This window comes from Oncorhynchus masou, chromosome 12, assembly GCF_036934945.1.
Source record: "Oncorhynchus masou masou isolate Uvic2021 chromosome 12, UVic_Omas_1.1, whole genome shotgun sequence".
In the NCBI taxonomy this organism is placed as follows: domain Eukaryota; kingdom Metazoa; phylum Chordata; class Actinopteri; order Salmoniformes; family Salmonidae; genus Oncorhynchus; species Oncorhynchus masou.
In genome coordinates this window covers 91,725,737-91,746,059 of record NC_088223.1, presented here as the reverse complement: position 1 = coordinate 91,746,059, position 20,323 = coordinate 91,725,737, and the positions used below count along the sequence as shown (strand labels likewise).

The following is a 20,323-nucleotide window of genomic DNA, read 5'->3' as shown; positions in this document are numbered from 1 at the left end:
TAAAAGAAAATTGTGAATAGAAGTGTGTGTGTGGGGTGGGATTTCTGTGTTGGGCCTGCCCTCCACTTTTAGAGTTATGAATTTTAAACTGTAGCTGGACATGACCTCTTTGTGCTCACTTCTTTAAAAATCAGCTTGTATGTATGTATGCATGCACAGTACATTGGGAAAGTATTCAGACCCCTTGACTTTTGTTTTGGTGGGAAATAAACAGAACATTTTTATTTACATAAGTATTCAGACCCTTTTGATATGGAGACTAGAAATTAAGCTCAGGTGCATCCTGTTTCCATTGATCATCCCTTGAGATGTTTCTAAAACTTGATTGGAGACCACCTGAGGTCAATTCAAATGATTAAAACAGGATTTGGAAAAAACACACACACACAAAATTCTACAGCACTGAAGGTCCCAAAGAACACATTGGTCTCCATCATTTGGAACCACCAAGACGCCTCCTTGAGCCAAAGCCACTTGATCGGCCATGAAAAGCCAACTGACATTTACTCCTGAGGTGCTGACCTGTTGCACCCTCTACAACCACAGTGATAATTATTTGGCTGGTCAACTATGAACGTTTGAACATCTTGGCCATGTTCTGTTATAATATCCACCTGGCACAGCAAGCAGAGGACTGGCCACCACTCATAGCCTGGTTCCTCTCTAAGTTTCTTCTTAGGTTCCTGCCTTTCTATGGAGTTTTTCCTAGCCACCGTGATTCTACATCTGCATTGCTTGCTGTTTGGGGTTTTAGGCTGGGTTTCTAAAAAATTTTATATGTTTTTGCTTTGTCATTATGAGGTAGTGTGTAAATTGTTACATTAAGACTAACGTAACAAAATGTGGAAAAAGTCAAGGGGGTCTGAATACTTTCCGAATGCACTGAGTACCAGTCAAAACTTTGGACATTGTAGAATAATAGTGAAGACATCAAAACTATGAAATAACACATATGGAATCATGTAGTAATCCAAAAAGTATTAAACTAATCAAAATATATTTTATATTTGAGACTCTTCAAAGTAGCCACGCGTGCCTTGATGACAGCTTTGCACACTCTTAGCATTCTCAACCAGCTTCATGAGGTAGTCACCTGGAATGCATTTCAATTAACATGTGTGCCTTGTTAAAAGTTAATTTGTGGAATCTCTTTCCTTCTTAATGCGTTTGAGCCAAATCAGTTGTGTTGTGACATGGTAGGGGTGGTATACTGAAGATACCAAATAGGGCTAAAATACCAAGTCCATATAATGGCAAGAACAGCTCAAATAACCAAAAGAGAAATGACAGTCCATTACTTTAAGTCATGAATAATAATAAGAGACTTGCTTTGGCCAAGAAACACAACCAAAGGACATTAGACTGGTGGAAATCTGTCATTTGGTGTGATGAGTCCAAATTTGAGATTTTTGGTTCCAACCGCCGTGTGTTTGTGAGACGCAGAACAGGTGAACAGATGATCTCTGCATGTGTCGTTCCCACCGTGAAGCATGGCGGTGGTGTGATGGTGCTTAGCTGGTGACACGGTCTTGTGATTTATTTAGAATTACAAGGCACACTTAACCAGCATGGCTACCACAGCATTCTACAGCGATACGGCATCCCATCTGGTTTGCGCTTAGTGGGACTATCATTTTTTCCCCAACAGGACAATGACTCAACACACCTCTTGGCTGTGTAAGGGCTATTTGACCAAGAAGGAGAGTGATGGAGCGCTGCATCAGATGACCTGGCCTCCACAATCACCCGACCTCAACCCAATTAAGATGGTTTGGGATGACCTGGACCGCGGAGTGAAGGAAAAGCAACCAACAAGTGCTCAGCATATGTGGGAACTCCTTCAAGACTGTTGGAAAAGCATTCCAGGTGAAGCTGGTTGAGAGAATTCCAATAGCATGCAAACCTCCGATCAAGGCAAAGGGTGGCTATTTGAAGAATCTAAAATATATTTTGATTTGTTTAACACTCTTTTTTGGGTTACTACATGATTCCATATGTATCATTTCATAGTTTTGATAAAAATATGATTGTAATAAAAGGAAGGGGGAAAAAACAGCTTGAGATTCGCTTTTCAATGTACAGATTTAAATTAGACTCATACAGCATTTACAATCCTTTCATGTGGATTAACAAATCCACCAATGAGCAACTAAAGACAGGCATGGTGACAGACCGACAGCTACAATGAGTAGCCCCCACCCCTATCCTGTGTCCTTACGGGGCGGCAGGGTAGCCTAGTGGACAGAGCGTTGGTCTAGTAACCTGAAGGTTACAAAGGCCGTCATTGAAAATAATAATTTATTCTTAACTGACTTGCCTGGTAAAATAAAAAATAACGTCAACTTAGGAACCGTCCCCCACTCAAATCACTTTATATGTTCATCAGTAAGATGCACTGGTTAAGAGTCATTGCAGCACTAACACTAGCTACACTTACTGCGTAGATTACAGGTAATTAATCTTTGTAAGGGAATTTCCCTGTTTAACTTTGCAAATGTTGTCTGTCCGTAAGAGTCTTCTTAACTGCAGTTCTGGTGAAAAACGCTGACGGCTGCAGTACTCCAGACGTCACTGTCAAACAGGTGGTAGTGCTCACGGCAGCCCGCGTTACGAGCTGGGACAGGGTCATAGTTACCTAGGTAACGAACGGAAGAAAACTTACTGAAACAGGGAGGGGCTACCTGTGCAGTAACGAACGAGGATTCAGGTGAACAGAGCCAAGACCAGTAGGGAAACAAAGTGCATTGGTTCTATTCTAAAGCAGTAGTTTTCTGCCCATCTTCTGCCAAAACCCTTCCCTAGCATACCTTTATTTATTTGACATCTTTTCACTCCAATTTTATGATATCTAATTGGGAGTTAGTCTTGTCCCATCTCTGGAGAGGCGCAGGTCAAGAGCCATGCGTCCTCCGAAACACAACCCTGCCAAGCCACACTGCTCGCTTAACCCGGAAGCCAGCCGCACCCATGCGTCGGAGGAAACACCGTACAACTGTGTCGGCGTGCACTGCCTGGCCCGTCACAGGAGGCGCTAGAGCGCGATGGGTACAAGGACATCCCAGCCATGAACCTTCCCCCGAACCCGGTCGACGCTGGGCCAAATTGTGCGCCGCCTCATGGTTCTTTCGGGGCAAGACAACACAGCCCGGGATCGAACCCGGGTCTGTAGTGACACCTCAAGCACGGCCTTAAGACTGCTGCGCCACTCGTCAACAAACCCATCTTTAGGATTCATCCTATTCATCTCAACTCTTAATAAGATTGCGACAGAATGTGTGGTTGCCAAACATAAAAAGGACAAGCCGAGCCAACTGGACCAATCCGGAGCGGCGTGAGGGCAAGGTGGAACTGAACTCATAGGAGTAAAGATTGACTATGACCCTCTCTAATGACCTCATGACCTTTTTGATAGGGGGGGGGGGGGTGGATTACCAGAGAGTCCCACAGTCGAAGGTAATGGCTGTCAAAGAACTTGAACGCTTCTGACCCGATGAATTGGGCAAACAGTTGTGCACAGGGGGATTATGGGTGTTATGGGACCTATGTTGATTGCCATGTGCTAACAAAACGGTTTCCTCAACTATTAGATAAAAGGTGTTGACGTCCCAAAAGCTGCACCCCCACAGCTGACGACACCAATCGTTTTCTATCGCAAGAACTCATGCCAGAGCCCAACTAGAATGTTGTTTTATTACACCACCTAAGCTACTGATTTTCAGGCAACAGCCTTGCTCTCGGCAACAAGCCAGTCTCGTTTTATAATTTTTTTTAAAAAGGTGTGTGTACTCTGGTCAAAAAAAAAAACACAAACGGATTAACCATTAACCAAATCCTAAATGTTATCAGCAAAGCTGATAGTGAACTCAGGGTGTTTTCAGTAAGACCTTTCAAAGAACAACTAAAAAACATTTTTATTTTAATAATGCTAAAACAAAGATAAAAGAGATCTTAACATGGTGTGTTTCACACTTAAGCAGTAGCATTCAAACCCCATTGTCACACTGATTAAAAAGAACTGGGCCAAAGGGTCTCGCTCTATGAAAAAGTTAAAGCCATTGGAACAAAAGCAACAAAAAAATACAAATAAAATAAAAACACTTGCAACACACAGCTGAAATGTTAAGACTCAGGAGAGTAAAATGATCCAGGGACCGCAGTAATACATAAACTGTCAAGAGGGAATGAACATTTTTAATAAGCTTGACTTTGTACATGCCCTCTCTTCAAAACGGTTCTCTTGAACACAGACCAAACTCAAGGATGGCGTGTTCAGTGGTGAACGATGTATCCCACGTGGGTATTAGGCATGCCTTCCACACTGTGCTCCATGCAAATCAGATTTTTTTTTTTTAAAGGTCAGCTGTGAGAAGACCGGCTGGGCTGTCTCTCGAATGGCCTATACCAAGGGGTAGCCTGGCAGTTAAAGAGCGTTGGGCCAGTAACCCGAAAGGTCGCTGGTTCAAATCCCCAAGCCAACTCGGTGAAAAATCTGTTGATTCGCCCTTCAGCTAGGCACTTAACTCTAATTGCTTGTGTAAGTCGCACTGGATAAGAGCATCTGCTAATCAGTGGTTCAGGGTCAGCAACAGGCACACAAAAGTAGGTTTTTTTGTGGGGGGGGGGGTGGGGGTCTGTAGAGGGTAGAGAAGGCGAGAGAGAGTGTAGAGTAGGCGAGGGAGAGGGTAGAGAAGGTATCTAGTTGATGATCCCTGCTGTTGCCTGTAGTGCAGAATACCAGCGACAAACGTGCGTTATCAGAAATAAAAATGTAATTACCTGGAATATGGTACATAAGATGCCTCTGTTCATATTTTAATACAATTTCAGTTTAGCTGATGGGAAGTTTTACACTGCAAAACAAAGGTGAAATGATGTCTCCAGATCAATATCAGGCGCCATCTTTTCCCCCAAAAGTAAAGAAGTTGAAACAATTACACTTTTAGTAAATATATATATATATGACCATGTGGTGTGTGTAGTAAGGACTTCAAGGGAAGTACCGCAGTGTGCTCAACCTGGTGAGAACATTGTTTAGTGTCCTGGAACACCACTCCAGTGTGTTCAGCCCAGCAGCAAGTCGCTCTGGTCCAGTCTCCACCTGTGAGGGATCGTCAACCACGTGGGCTGCAGCCCAATGACAGCTCCTGGGAAATGCAGCACGAGGCCCAGTCGCCCTCTCTCTCTCCCTCTCCCTCTCTGCAGTCAAGATCAGAGCAAGTTTCTGCAGTCGTGTGCACACACAGCCAGAGGCAATGATTAGCATTAGCCAGCTGTCATGCCCCCCCCCCCCAAATCAGCTTCCCTCTATCCACCTCGCGTCACTCCCTCTTCCCATCCTACACGCTCATTCTCATTGGCCCCTCCATCCCCTCCAAACCTCTTCAGGTGGAGAACACAGCGTCATTCTCAGGACAGTTACAGTGCAGAGTCCCTGAAAATTAGCAACAACAAACAACAAGAAAAACACGATATGGGGGCTATTAATAAGCACTGTGCCACGTAAGTCTTAAACACTGTACAGGGGGGGGGGGGTGCACTGCTAGCCAATCATGTTGCTACTTTAGGACACGTAGTATGTTTGTACTCAGCTCAGCTGTGTTGCAAAGCCACGGTAAGAAGCACAGCACAACCAGCTAACATTTGGAATTGGATTAAACATCCCGGTTGCCACAAACAAGATAATCAAAGCAAGCAACCTATAAATGGGATGTCTGTCTGAGAGGTTAATTAGAGCATGTGAGAAGTGCTTATTAAATCCTCACGCAGCAGACATGAAAAGATACCAAATAAATCTTGTTTATTCTTTTCTTAAAGCATGAGTTATTTCGGCCAGAAGCCGATCTAGAAGTGGGTCGGATTAGATTCAAGGAGCACACAGTAGGAGAGCTGCAGCAGCACAGGATGACTGAGGCCAGTGGGAACCAAATATGGAGGAAAAGACAGGATGCATGCCACCAGCAGCCACACGGCCCCTCCCTCCCCCTCCCACACACCACTCTTGAAGACTCTTGCTCACGTGATCAGAAGGGTGACATCACCACCCGCCGAGTAAAAGGCTCAGACACTACACTGCTGGTTGAGCTGCAGAGAGGTCACTGTCTCTGCCTGTGGCCACCCACCCCACACCCTAGAACAGTGAGTTTTCACTGGGATGTGTCCATATCGCTGTGCCCAGACAGATGCAGCTCTTTAAAGATAACACACAAAAAAAACTTGGAGACACAAACCTGTGTAGACGGCGTTGATCTATGGAAATAGCCGAGAGAAATTGAGGACTTTCTTTTTCTGCCCATTATCATGGTAGACTGGTACCGCAATGAACCCAAAGGGGGCTTTCTCAAAAATGAGGGGGCTTTCTCAAACAAAAATTGAGAGCTGAATACACCGTCAGGTCAAAAGAGGACATGGCCATTTTGTTCTGAGGGAAAAACCTGACGAAAACAAGAAGAAGTCTTCTCCACCACAAACCAGGGCTGGGCGAAAATGGAAAAAAATATATCACAATATTTTTCTACTATTTGACAGTATTTTATGTTTTTGATAATAATAAAAATGTCTACATTTGCTTTATGAGTAGTGTATGACCCTGTGAGTGGCAAAAATTGATTTCATATGGGTCTTTCTCCATTCTGATTTCACAGTATAAAAAAAATACAAAATAATAAATAAATATTTTAAAAATCAACCACTTCTTCTGGGGATGAGTAGCAGGCAGTTGAATTCGGGCATTTCATCCGGACGTGAAAATACTGCCCCGTCACCAAGAAGTTCTCTAGGATAGGGGGCAGCATTCGGAATTTTGGATGAAAAGCGTGCCCAAATTAAACTGCCTGCTACTCAGGCCCAGAAGCTACGATGAGCATATTATTAGTAGATTTGGATTTTAAAAACGACTGTTTGAACCATGTCTGTGAGTATAACAGAACTTATTTGGCAGGCGAAACCCCGAGGTCAAACCGTTCAGATTGTTTTGTTGTTTTTTTTTGGGGGGGGGGGGGTCACTCTTTCAATGGGTTTTCATTGGGAATCCAAATTTCTAAGGGACCTTCTTGCAGTTCCTATCGCTTCCACCGGATGTCAACAGTCTTTAGAAATTGGTTGAGGTTTTTCCTTTGAGAAATGAAGTAACACTGTTCAGAATGAGGCTGGAGGGAAGTGTACTCTGTCACGTGACCTGAAAGCTAGCTTCACTTTGTTTTCCTCCGGTTTTGAACACAGATCATCCCGTCTTCAATTTTATCGATTACTTACGTTATAAAATGCCTGAAGTTGTATTACAATAGTAGTTTGAAATGTTTGGACCAAGCTTACAGGTAACTTTTGTAGTCATGTTGCGCGAGTTAGAACCAGTGTTTTTCTGGATCAAACGGCCAAATAAATTGACATTTTGGATATATATAGACGGAATTAATTGAACAAAAGGACCATTTTTGATGTGAATGGGACATATTGGAGTGCCAACAGAAGAAGCTCCTCAAAGTTAAGGCATGAATTATATCTTAATTTCTGCGTTTTGTGATGATGGTCTGTGTTTGCTTGGGTGCTATCCTCAGATCATAGCATTGTTTGACTTCGCCGTAAAAGCATTTTTGAAATCTGACACGTTGGCTGGATTCACAACAAGTGTAGCTTTAATTTGGTATTTTAAATGTGTGATTTCTTGGAAGTTTAATTTTTATAGTATAGTGAATTTGGCGCTCTGCATTTTCACTGGATGTTGGCCAGTTGGGACACTACCGTCCCACATATCCCAGAGAGGTTAAGGGAGTACTTGGGCTCACCACAATTATTCGACTGGTCGATAGGCTGCTGGTCAAACAAGATTTTTAGTCGAGCAGTAGTAAATATGTAGGTATATAAACTCAGTAACAAAAAAAATAAAACATCCTCACTGTCAAATGCATTTATTTTCTGCAAACTTAACATGTGTAAATATTTGTATGAACATAACAAGAATCAATAACTGAAACATAAACTGAACAAGTTCCAGAGACATGCAACTAACAGAAATGGAATAATGTGTCCCTGAACAAAGGGGGGGGGGGGTTAAAATCAAAAGTAGCAGTCCGTATCTGGTGTGGCCACCAGCTGCATTAGGTACTGCAGTGCATCTCCTCCTCATGGACTGCACCAGATTAGCCAGTTCTTGCTGTGAGATGTTACCCCACTCTTCCACCAAGGCACCTGCAAGTTCCTGGATATTTCTGGGGGGGCCCTAGCCGTCACCCTCAGATCAAACATGTCCCAGAAGTGCTCAACGGGTTTGAGATCCGGGCTCTTCGCTGGCCAATGCAGAACACTGACATTCCTGTCTTGCAGGAAATCACGCACAGAATGAGCAGTATGGCTGGTGGCATTGTCATGCTGGAGGGTCATGTCAGGATGAGCCTGCAGGAAGGGTGCCACATGAGGTAAGAGGATGTCTTCCCTGTAACGCACAGCGTTGATATTGTGAAATGGCTAGCTAGTTAGCGGGGTGCGCGCTAATAGCGTTTCAAACGTCACTCGCTCTGAGGCTTGGAGTAGTTGTTCCCCTTGCTCTGCATGGGTAACGTTGCTTCGAGGGTGGCTGTTGTCGTTGTGTTCCTGGTTCGAGCCCAGGGAGGAGCGAGGAGAGGGACGGAAGCTATAATGTTACACTGGCAATACTAAAGTGCCTATAAGAACATCCAATAGTCAAAGGTTAATGAAATACAAATGGTAGAGAGAGAAATAGTCCTATAATAACCACAACCTAAAACGTCTTACCTGGGAATATTGAAGACTCATGTTAAAAGGAACCACCAGCTTTCATATGTTCTCGTGTTCTGAGCAAGGATCTTAAACGTTAGCTTTCTTACATGGCACATATTGCACTTTTACTTTCTCCAACTTTGTTTTTGCATTATTTAAACCAAATTGAACATGTTTCATTATTTACTTAATGCTTAATAGATTTTATTGATGTATTATATTAAGTTAAAATAAGTGTTCATTCAGTATTGTTGTAATTGTCATTATTACAAATAAATGTGTAAAAAAATAATAATAATTTAAAATTATAATATATTTTTTTTTTTAAATCGTCCGATTAATCGGTATCGGCGTTGAAAAATCATAATTGGTCGACCTCTAGTTTGGACCGCTCCTGTCAATGTTGAGTAAGGACACGCACCTGATTGCACATAGAAGTAGGCCTATAAATGTTCCCATTTGGGGATCTGATAGTGTTTTGAAAAATCTTTCCAGCTCTCCCCTTCTGATAACCACTCAACGTGAAAGGGAAAAATATCATACTCTGATCCAGTGGAAAGTCAGACAATAGGCCTACATGCACAATGGCGCGGTAAACTCTGATGGCCCAGAATATTTTATACAGTGTTTTAAGTAGCTTCAGGCTGGACCCAAGTTATTAGTTAATACAATGTTTCAAGTTCATTGCAGATGGGCCACGCTTGGCCAATATGATTTATAGGACATTATTTTAAATCAGGAAATGTTCTACCTGCAGACTGCATTGTTTTTATTTGTTGGCTTTATAGGCTGTTTTTACATAGTTGGCAATGGCAATAAAATTTGATTTTTTTTAGGTTTTAACCACATGACAATTATTATGAAATACAAAGATGTAAATGAAACCGTTCCACATCAACGTGCATATGAAAACCATAACTGGCACGCAGATCGGTAGAAGTGGCAAGATAAACTGGCATTCCCCACATGAAAGTTGGCCAATTCCTCCCGTGGACCATTACCGGCAAATTCTGGAGAGTAACGGCAGCGTCTGTGAATATCCAGTAGAGGAGGACTGTCGGGACAGGTTCGTTTTTCCATCTGGTTATCTTGATCTCTGGTTCCCTCGAGTCATCAGTGAGCTAAATGCCCGTATAGTCGATTTCACCAAAACACATAGGGTGTCTATATATGGAAAAATACACATTTTAAAATGTAGACTTAAATCGACTGGTCGAAAGAACAGACGACTTCCGGTCGACTTCGATTTTTTTTGTTGTTGCCTGGGACGGTACTTGTTCGGTACTCGTGCGAGCACACTTGTTCGGTTAGCCACCAGCTGAACTGAAGGTAAAACCCACAGGTTAGCCGCCTTAACATTCATTCATTGTCCATGAATAAAGATGTCCTGCACTGTGATCCCACATTAGCCATCTACACATCAGCACGACCAGGTTGTGACCCCAGCAGATTCCTGACACCTTTGAAACTACAAAGGCTCAGGACAATTCACTAGCAGCCTTCTGTTTCGGGGCAACAACAAAGAGTCTCCTCTCGTGGGTGAGAACGAAGACACTAAAGTCGAGACAGACAGGTGGGAACGCAGACACTGAAGAGACAGTCATGCTGATTTTGACCTGACTACTACCACTTGGGCTCCCCGGTGGCACAGTGGTCTAAGACACTGCAGTACCTGGTTCGAATCCAGGCTGCGTTACATCCAGCCGTGATTGCGGTGCATAATTGGCCCCGGGTTTGGCTATCATTGTAAATAAGAAATTGTTCTTAACTGACTTGCCTAGTTAAATAAAGATAAAATAACAATGTGTTTTAGATTTAAACTGGGGTTCAAATCGAAGCCTACGCATAACTAGGTCTGAGGGCTTCTACAAAGACTTCAGGAACATGGTTGGAAAGCCCTGTACTAGTACGAATGCAATTACAAGTGCCTCAATTTCCCCGTTTTTAAAGTTTCCAGAGCACTAAAGAAATGCAGACAGTCATTCCTGAACTGAGTTGCCAAAACAAGTCAGCAAAACTTGAGGCTTCCACACACCCCGCACCGAATTTAGATCAGGACACCAAACTCATTCCTGGACAGCTACCCTCCTGTAGGTTTTCACTAGAACCACAGTTGTAACTAACTTGGTTCAGTCTATAAACCATATAATTATTAGAATCCGGTGTGCTAGATTAGGGCTGGCGGCAAAACCTACAGGACAGTAAAAGGCGCTGCCTGGTCAATCAGACACCTGCATTGGCCGTGCAGCACTTCCGGTGATAGAGCCTCTGCATAAGTCAGGGCACTCAAAGATCTTGTCAAGGAAGTGAGATTGGGTTTACACATGATCTCTCTCACCCCCCCCCCCACCATCAACCAATCATGTCAATGCAGGAGCTATACAGAGGCCTTCGCATTGGTACAAAATTTGGAAGGCGCACAGCGATGCAGAGTTCGATTTGACCCCTGCATGCTTCCGGAGCCACACCTACAATACGGATCCCTCTGACCACCTTTCCGGATCAAGCACAAATTGGCTTTAAGCTCGATAGGAAAAGGGTTGGAGAGTCCTGATCTAGCGCTGGTCTGCTAATTATTCAGTACGCTGTGTTTTAGGGACCACCCAATTAGAGGTCGCCCGATTAATCGGAATGGCCGATTAATTAGGGCCGATTTCTATTTTTCATAACAATCGGAAAGCAGTATTTTTGGGCCCCGATTTTTTCTTACACCTTTATTTAATCTTTAACTAGGCAAGTCAGTTAAGAACACATTCTTATTTTCAATGACGGCCTAGGAACACTGTGTTAACTGCCTTGTTCAGGTTGCAGAACAACAGATTTTCACCTTGTCAGCTCGGGGGATCCAATCTTGCAACCTTAACTAGTCCAACGCAATAACGACCTGCCTCTCTCAAGGAGGCTGCCTGTTACGCAAATGCAGTAGCCCAAGGTAAGTTGCTAGCTAGCACTAAACTTATCTTATAAAAAACAATCAATCATAATCACTAGTTAACTACACATGGTTGATGATATTACTAGATATTATCTAGCGTGTCCTGCGTTACATATAATCTGACTGAGCATACAAGTATCTGACTGAGTGGTGGTAGGCAGGCGCGTAAACATTCACCCAAACAGCACTTTCGGGCGTTTTGCCAGCAGCTCTTCGTTGTGCGTCAAGCATTGCGCTGTTTATGACTTCAAGCCTATCAACTCCCGAGATCAGGCTTGTGTAACCGAAACGGCTAGCAAGTTAGCGTGCACCAATTTTCGTTGTGTTGCTGGTTCGAGCCCAGGGAGGAGCGAGGAGAGGGACGGAAGCTATACTGTTACACTGCCAATACTAAAGTGCCCATAAGAACACCCAATAGTCAAAGGTTAATGAAATACAAATGGTATAGAGGGAAATAGTCCTATAATAACCACAACCTAAAATGTCTTACCTGGGAATATTGAAGACTCATGTTAAAAGAAACCACCAGCTTTCATATGTTCTCATGTTCTGAGCAAGGAACTTAAACGTTAGCTTTCTTACATGGCACATATTGCACTTTTACTTTCTCCAACACTTTGTTTTTGCATTATTTAAACTAAATTGAACATGTTTCATTATTTACTTTATGCTAAATAGATTTTATTGATGTATTATATTAAGTTAAGTGTTCATTCAGTATTGATGAAATTGTCATTATTACAAATAAATACATTTTAAAAAGTGGCTGATTAATTAGCTCCTCCAATAATCGGTATCGGCATTGAAAAATCATAATCGTTCGACCTCTACACCCAATGTAAATGTCTGACTGCCGACTTTTTACACACAATGTAAAAGAAATACATGTTTAAAAATTATTATTTTTTTAAATGGTGTACTAAATCTCTATTGGTGTCTAAGCCCTTATAATACATACATACTAGACTCAAGTAAAACATCCAAGATGAGATTTGACAAAAATAAAACGTGGTCAGTTTAACTCTTCAAAACATGCTTCAGTCCCTCCCTTCCTTCCTGTACTTATCCAACTTGGTGAGAATATGGCAACAAGTAAGCATCTGTAAGGGGTAATAGGACACAAAACAGGTTGAGTACCAAACGGCATCAGCAAATAACCTCAAAATATCAACCAGACAAATAACATTAAGACTTACAAAGGTCATGAAACGTTCAAATCAAAGATTTAACAGGTGTTTTCAAACCTAGTCTAATGCAAAATGAAGCCACATCCCAAGACACTGGTTGAATAAATCTAGCTATATGTCCTCATTTAATTTTAAAAAAGTGTCCCTTATTAAAGCTGTTTATTGGGGGATAGTCCATGCTTCAAGGAAGCATGATAATATCAGACATGAGTAGGGCTCTGTGAAGATGTAGACATATGGCACAACGTGTACCATACTGCATGTACAGCTCATCAGTGTACATCCGTATTGGATTTCCCAACCAGCATTTCTCGAGGGGTAAGACAATGATTCTTGAATATCACTGGCGTTTCAGGCAATTGAGATGCCATGAAATAGACTTTAGACAAACATGACAATATTTGTACATGTCAACTACCTTAAAATCTTACACTGAATTACAGTTTTGGTGATTACGAAAATGGTGTTTGAATCAATTCACATTAGATTTCACAGTAATGCATAACATTTCGCCATGTATCAAAACAACATGTGGCAGACTTGATGATACTAGCAACACTAGCTAGTAGCTAGCTGGCTGACTGTGCGTGGGGGAGGGGAGAACGTCTGAGCAGCGAGGCCTAGTTGCATTGTTTACGCCCGTTTTGTCATTACCGCAAAAGCCAAGCAAACAAAAGCCCCCTAAATAATATGACAACGACCACACTTTGACGTGATCTGCTGTTAGAATGTACCAACCATTAGTTATCACCGTTATAAATCGACGATAGAAAAGAAGAAAAAAATCACATGGCTGAGCGGACCACGTTGTCTTGACATAACTACTGAGGAATTCTGGGATACACACATTTTTTGCACCGGTCTCCTCCCAATATCGGTGTCAAACGCATGTGGTGACTTCGGCTAACTAACTACCGATTAAAACGACGTCCTTCCTACATCTTTATCGGGCGGATCCGACTGGTCTTTGGCGACAAGTCCCACAAGCAACCAAATTGGCTTGTCCACGTTTATATCTAGCTAAGTGGCTAGCATAGCAAAAGGCTAGCTAGTTTAGTGGCTAGCTCCAAGCTAGCATGTGATCATGAGATGGATGAATCATTACAATTCAAGAGCCAGTTATCTACCCGTAATGACAGTCTAAATTTAACACACAACTTGGCATGTTCTACGAGGAGACACCAATTAAAATGGTCATACATTCGTAATAAACACCGCCAGCTACAATTTTTTGTTTGTTTTAAATACAACTATTGTTCCTTTGCATTTAGTGGAAGGGAACACGTGGAGAGGACACGTGACGTTGCAATAAACCTAGCAATTTGTTTTAACATTTTAAGTGTTAAGTAAAACCGCGCAAATTGTTTCAGGGGGTTTGCATTATATATCAATATATATTGTTGCAATGTGTCAAACATGCAGTGTTTATAAATAACGTGGATTTGGATTCCGGTAGCTGTCTGTTAGCTCCAACATGAGGATTAGCTACCTTGGCCTAGTCGCTATTGTTAGCCATCGCCACTCACTTTCAGCATGCTAGGCTAATATTTATCAACTGAAAACAAGAGCTTCAAATATCTAAATTGGTAGTATGTCACTCTAAACAGTGCTTCACAAACCTGGACAAAAATAGTGCCTAGTTAGAAATGGCTATGCTATAGCTGGCGTTTAAACAGTAAAAGTTCAAACCTAAAACGCGTGTCACCCGTGACAATGGTAAGTTAGTCATTCGCATTGCTGATTCAGTTCAGACTTCGTCTATTACAACCATGTTAACGAGTTAAATTAGTTCGCAAGTCACTTCATCGGCAACTAGCACAAAATAGACCGAGTTGTGCAAAAGACAAATAACGCCCATGCGTCTAGTAAGTGTAACGATGGTGTTAAAATATCACGACACATGAAACCTCACTTGGTTCAACTTGTACCCGACTGAGGCCTGACGCTAAGCACACACACACACACAAAAGCTCAAGGTTTGTTATTGCATTTGCACAAAAAATGTACGAAGTAGGTGATCTTCTGAAAGAGACGAGTACCATGTTTGGAACGTCAACTCCAATTAGATCTTATAAGAAGCTTTTTACAATCCACTATTCCAGAAATAGTTTGGGGCCTTGCTCTATATATAGCTAGTTAGAGCAGTCTACGAGATACGAGCAAGCTTGCAATGCAGCATTATCCTGCGAGGAACTCCCCACTATCATATCTGACAGCAGATCATGCTTGGCATTTATTAAGTGGCTCTGGTGAATGCACCATAAACGCAGTAGTCACCACACACAACAACAAAAAACGTGTTATGGGAGGAATACAAACCATGATGTGCTTGTCCATTCACGTTGACCACGGTCACCGCATTCATTTTCTGAGTCCATGGGTTCACCTTGGGCGGGGGTGCTTCAGCAAACTCCTTTTTGCTACATTTCACATAGTCTTCCGTTTGTCCGGTCGTGTGCTTTTCTTGATCCAGGATGTCTTTCTCTTGATTGTTACTCTCTTCTTTTGCCTGTTTGGAGTTTTGCTCCTTCATTGCGACCCCCCCCAGTTCCGAGTTGTCTGCTTTCATATTGCTACCGTCGTCGGCAACACCCGTCTGCTTGGCCCCCTTTTCAAGACAGTCCTCTCCGTGTTGTATCGTCTTGCTCGCATGCCCATGCTCCTCTTCTTTGATAAGAGGATTGTTGGGTAGGAGAGTCTCCACCTGAGTGGCCATTTCCCCTTTTCCTCACGATATCCCCAAATTCGCCTTCAACTCAAGAACGGTAAATGTTCAGTATTCCTCGAGTAAACTCGTTTCTATCGTTACTCCACTCCACCCCTAGACCAAATAGCCTTCAGTCTAAGACGCAGAGTGGTTTGTGTTGAATTAAAACATATAAAAAGCGTCCGAAAGACTTTAAAATTACAAGATAATCTCCACCACTAGCAGCAATATGGATGATCACCACCACGCGATAGAAGGGTGCGCGCACGTACGATGGAGGGGCGTAACCACGCAAAGATGTGCGCGCAATAGGTTGTTATCAATAACGCCATATTTCGTTACGTCTAAGAAGCAATTCATTCCCAGCTGGGTGGCAAACCTACAGCCCGCTCCAATGGATTACAGTGCAAAACATTGCTGGAATATACCTCTATCTCTCAATATTGACCACAATTTAATTCGATTTGAGTGATATAAAAATACAAGTGTACTCTACGTGACAAGTATTGTTTTTATGTAAATATTTTAGTCATATCCCGTACTAGTCAAACGTTTGGACACACCTAGTAATTTCAGGGTGTTTCTTTATTTTGTACTATTTTCTACATTGTAGAATAATAGTGAAGACATCAAAACTATGAAATAACACATGGAATCATGTAGTAACCAAAAAAATCTTAAACAAATCAAAATATATTTTATATTTGAGATTCTTCAAAGTAGCCACCCTTTGCCTTGACAACAGCTTTTCACATTCTTGGCATTCCCCTCAACCAGCTTCATGAGGTAGTCACCTGGAATTCATTTCAATTAACAGGTGTGCCTTGTTAAAAGTACATTTTTTGAATTTCTTTCCTTCTTAATGCGTTTGAGTCAATCAGTTGTGTTGTGACAAGGTAGGGATGGTATAAGATAGCCCTATTTACTTTAAGACATGAAGGTCGGTCAATCAGGAAAATGTCAAGAACTATGAGTTTCTTCAAGTGCAGTCGCAAAAAACATCAAGCGCTATGATGAAATTGGCTCTCATGAGGACCCGCCACAGGAAAAGAAGACCCAGAGTTATCTCTTCTGCAGAGGATAAGTTCATTGGAGTGAACTGCACCTCGGAAATTGAAGCCCAAATAAATGTTTCACAGAATTCAAGTAACAGACACATCTCAACATCAACTGTTCAGAGGAGACTGTGTGAATCAGGCCTTCATGGTCCAATTGCTACAACAACAGCAAAACTCCTAAAGGACATCAATAAGAAGTCTTGTTTGGGCCAAGAAACACGAGCAATGGACATTAGACCATTGGAAATCTGTCCTCAAGTCAAAATGTGAGATTTTTGGTTCCAACCGCTGTGAATTCAAGGCACACTTAACCAGCATGGCTACGCAGCGAAACGCCATCCCATCTGGTTTGTGTTTAGTGGGAATGTAATTTGTTTTTCAACATGACAATTTATTTATTTATTTTACCTTTGTTTAACCAGGTAGGCAAGTTGAGAACAAGTTGTCATTTACAACTGCGACCTGACCAAGATAAGCAAAGCAGTTCGACACATAAAACAACACAGAGTTACACATGGAGTAAACAAACATACAGTCAATAATACAGTAGAAACAAGTCTATATACGATGTGAGCAAATGAGTTGAGATAAGGGAGGCAAAGGCAATAAAAAGGCCACAGTGGTGAAGTAAATACAATATAGCAATTAAAAACACTGGAATTTTAGATTTGCAGTAGGTGAATGTGCAAAGTAGAAATACTGGAGAAATACTGACAATGACCCAAAACACACCTCCAGGCTGTGTAAGGGCTATTTGACCAATAAGGAGAGTGATGGAGTGCTGCATCAGATGACCTGGCCTCCACAATCACCCGACCTCAACCCAATTGAGATGGTTTGGGATGAGTTGGACCACGGAGTGAAGGAAAAGCAGCCAACAAGTGCTCAGCATATGTGGGAACTCCTTCAAGACTGTTGGAAAAGCATTCCAGTCGAAGCTGGTTGAGAGAATTCCAATAGCATGCAAAGCTCCGATCAAGGCAAAGGGTGGCTATTTGAAGAATCTAAAATATATTTTGATTTGTTTAACACGTTTTTGGGTTACTACATGACTCCATATGTATCATTTCATAGTTTTGATAAAAATTATAATTGTAATAAAAGGACGGGGGGAAAAAACAGCTCGAGATTCGCTTTTCAATGTACAGATTTAAATTAGACTCATACAGCATTACAATCCTTTCATGTGGATTAACAAATCCACCAATGAGCAACTAAAGACAGGCATGGTGACAGACCGACACCTACAACGAGTAGCCCCCACCCCTATCCTGGCATGGTAAGAATGCTAAGAGTGTGCGAAGCTGTCATCTAGTGCCGACTAGCACGTGAATGTGGCATAAGTATCAGCTAACCGCATCATGGTGGTTAGCTGCACTGGTTAGCTCCTCTGCACTGGTTAGCTCCTCTGCTCAGGCGTTGCCGACGCCTGCTAGATCTTAAAACGCCTGGATAGGTATTTGTGCGTATCAGCTAACCACATCATGGTGGTTAGCTGCACTGGTTAGCTCCTCTGCTCAGGCGTTGCCGACGCCTGCTAGATCTTAAAACGCCTGGATAGGTATTTGTGCGTATCAGCTAACCACATCATATGGTATAGCAATCTGTCAATCGTTGACACAGTCGATGACATTTACAATGTGCCCCGAATAGGCTAGTTTTCTGCAACCTAGATGATATTAGCAACATACACTTATTTGACCAGATCCTCTACTTCTTTAGCCAGTGGTCTAATATTTAATCCCTTACAATTTCCTGCCAACTATAACGAGGTGAAATCTATTTCAATTCATGGTGTCAGAATTCAGAAGTACCTTGTTGACATGTTCTGTTGCAGATTCAAAGTCAGATTAGCCGGAGGACCTAGGCCCTAGGACCATGCCTCAGGACTACCTGGCCTAAAGACTCTGACTACCTGGCCTAAAGATGCTGCCAATCCAGTTCTGCTGTTCTGCACGTGGCCATAGAACTCTGACCTGTTTCACAGGATGTGCTACTTTGTCCCGGACCTGCTGTTTCAACGCTCTCTTTGTCTCTCTCTGTCTCTCTCTCTCTCTCTCTCTCTCTCTCTCTCTGTCTCTCTGTCTCTCTCCCTCTCTTTCTCTCTCTCTGTCTTTCTGTCTCTCTCTCTCTCTTGCTCTCTCTCTCTCTCTCTCTGTCTGTCTCTCTCTGTCTGTCTCTCTCTCTCTCTCTCTCTGTCTCTCTCTCTGTCTCTCTCCCTGTCTCTCTCTCCGTCTCTGTCTCTCTCTCTCTCTGTCTCTCTCTGTCTCTGTCTCTCTTTCCGTCTCTCCCTCTCTGTCTCTCTCTCTTTCTCTCTCTCTGTTTCTCTCTCTGTCTCTCTCTCTGTCTCAATTAAATTAAATTCAAGGGGCTTTATTGGCATGGGAAATGTGTTAACATTGCCAAAGCAAGTGAGGTAGATAATATACAAAAGCTAAATAAACAATAAAAATTAACAGTAAACATTACACATACAGAAGTTTCAAAACAATAAAGGCATTACAAATGTCATATTATGTATACATATAGTGTTTTAACAATATACAAATGGTTAAAGTACACGAGGGAAAATAAATAAGCATAAATATGGGTTGTATTTACAATGGTGTTTGTTCTTCACTGGTTGCCCTTTTCTCATGGCAACAGGTCACAATTCTTGCTGCTGTAATGTCACACTGTGGAATTTCACCCAGTAGATATGGGAGTTTATCAAAATTGGATTTGTTTTCAAATTCTTTGTGGATCTGTGTAATCTGAGGGAAATATGTCACTCTAATATGGTCATACATTGGGCAGGAGGTTAGGAAGTGCAGCTCAGTTTCCACCTCATTTTGTGGGCAGTGAGCACATAGCCTGTCTTCTCTTGAGAGCCATGTCTGCCTACGGCGGCTTTTCTCAATATCAAGGCTATGCTCACTGACTCTGTACATAGTCAAAGCTTTCCTTAAGTTTGGGTCAGTCACAGTGGTCAGATATTCTGCCACTGTGTACTCTCTGTTTAGGGCCAAATAGCATTCTAGTTTGCTCTGTTTTTTTGTTAATTCTTTCCAATGTGTCAAGTAATTATCTTTTTGGTTTCTCATGATTTGGTTGGGTCTAATTGTGCTGCTGTCCTGGGGCTCTGTGGGGTTTGTTTGTGTTTGTGAACAGAGCCCCAGGACCAGCTTGCTTAGGGAACTCTTCTCCAGGTTCATCTCTCTGTAGATGATGGCTTTGTTATGGAAGGTTTGGGAATCGCTTCCTTTTAGGTGGTTGTAGAATTTAACGTCTCTTTTTTGGATTTTGATAATTAGTGGGTATCGGTCTAATTCTGCTCTGCATGCATTATTTGGTGTTCTACGTTGTACACGGAGGATATTTTTGCAGAATTCTGCATGCAGAGTCTAAATTTGGTGTTTGTCCCATTTTGTAAAGTCTTGGTTGGTGAGCGGACCCCAGACCTCACAACCATAAAGGGCAATGGGCTCTATGACTGATTCAAGTATTTTTTAGCCAGATCCTAATTGGTATGTTGAATTTTATGTTCCTTTTGATGGCATAGAATGCCCTTCTTGCCTTGTCTCTCAGATTGTTCACAGCTTTGTGGAAGTTACCTGTGGCGCTGATGTTTAGGCCGAGGTTTGTATAGTTTTTTGTGTGCTCTAGGGCAACGGTGTCTAGATGGAATTTGTATTTGTGGTCCTGGCAACTGGACCTTTTTTGG

At 42.3% G+C, this 20,323-nt stretch overlaps 1 protein-coding gene across 6 annotated transcripts in view; it reads right to left on the bottom strand.

Annotated features, from left to right (window-relative positions):
• The window catches only part of larp1 (La ribonucleoprotein 1, translational regulator), a 54,505-nt gene extending 38,677 nt beyond the window's left edge, over window positions 1–15,828 (bottom strand). For all 6 annotated transcript variants that reach the window (XM_064982432.1, XM_064982434.1, XM_064982435.1 and 3 more), the window contains exon 1: window positions 15,175–15,828. In XM_064982432.1, coding sequence (XP_064838504.1) covers window positions 15,175–15,571 — 397 coding nt within the window. In that variant the 5' untranslated portion in view covers window positions 15,572–15,828. The remainder of the gene's footprint in view (window positions 1–15,174) is intronic.
• Window positions 15,829–20,323: the final 4,495 nt, after the last annotated feature.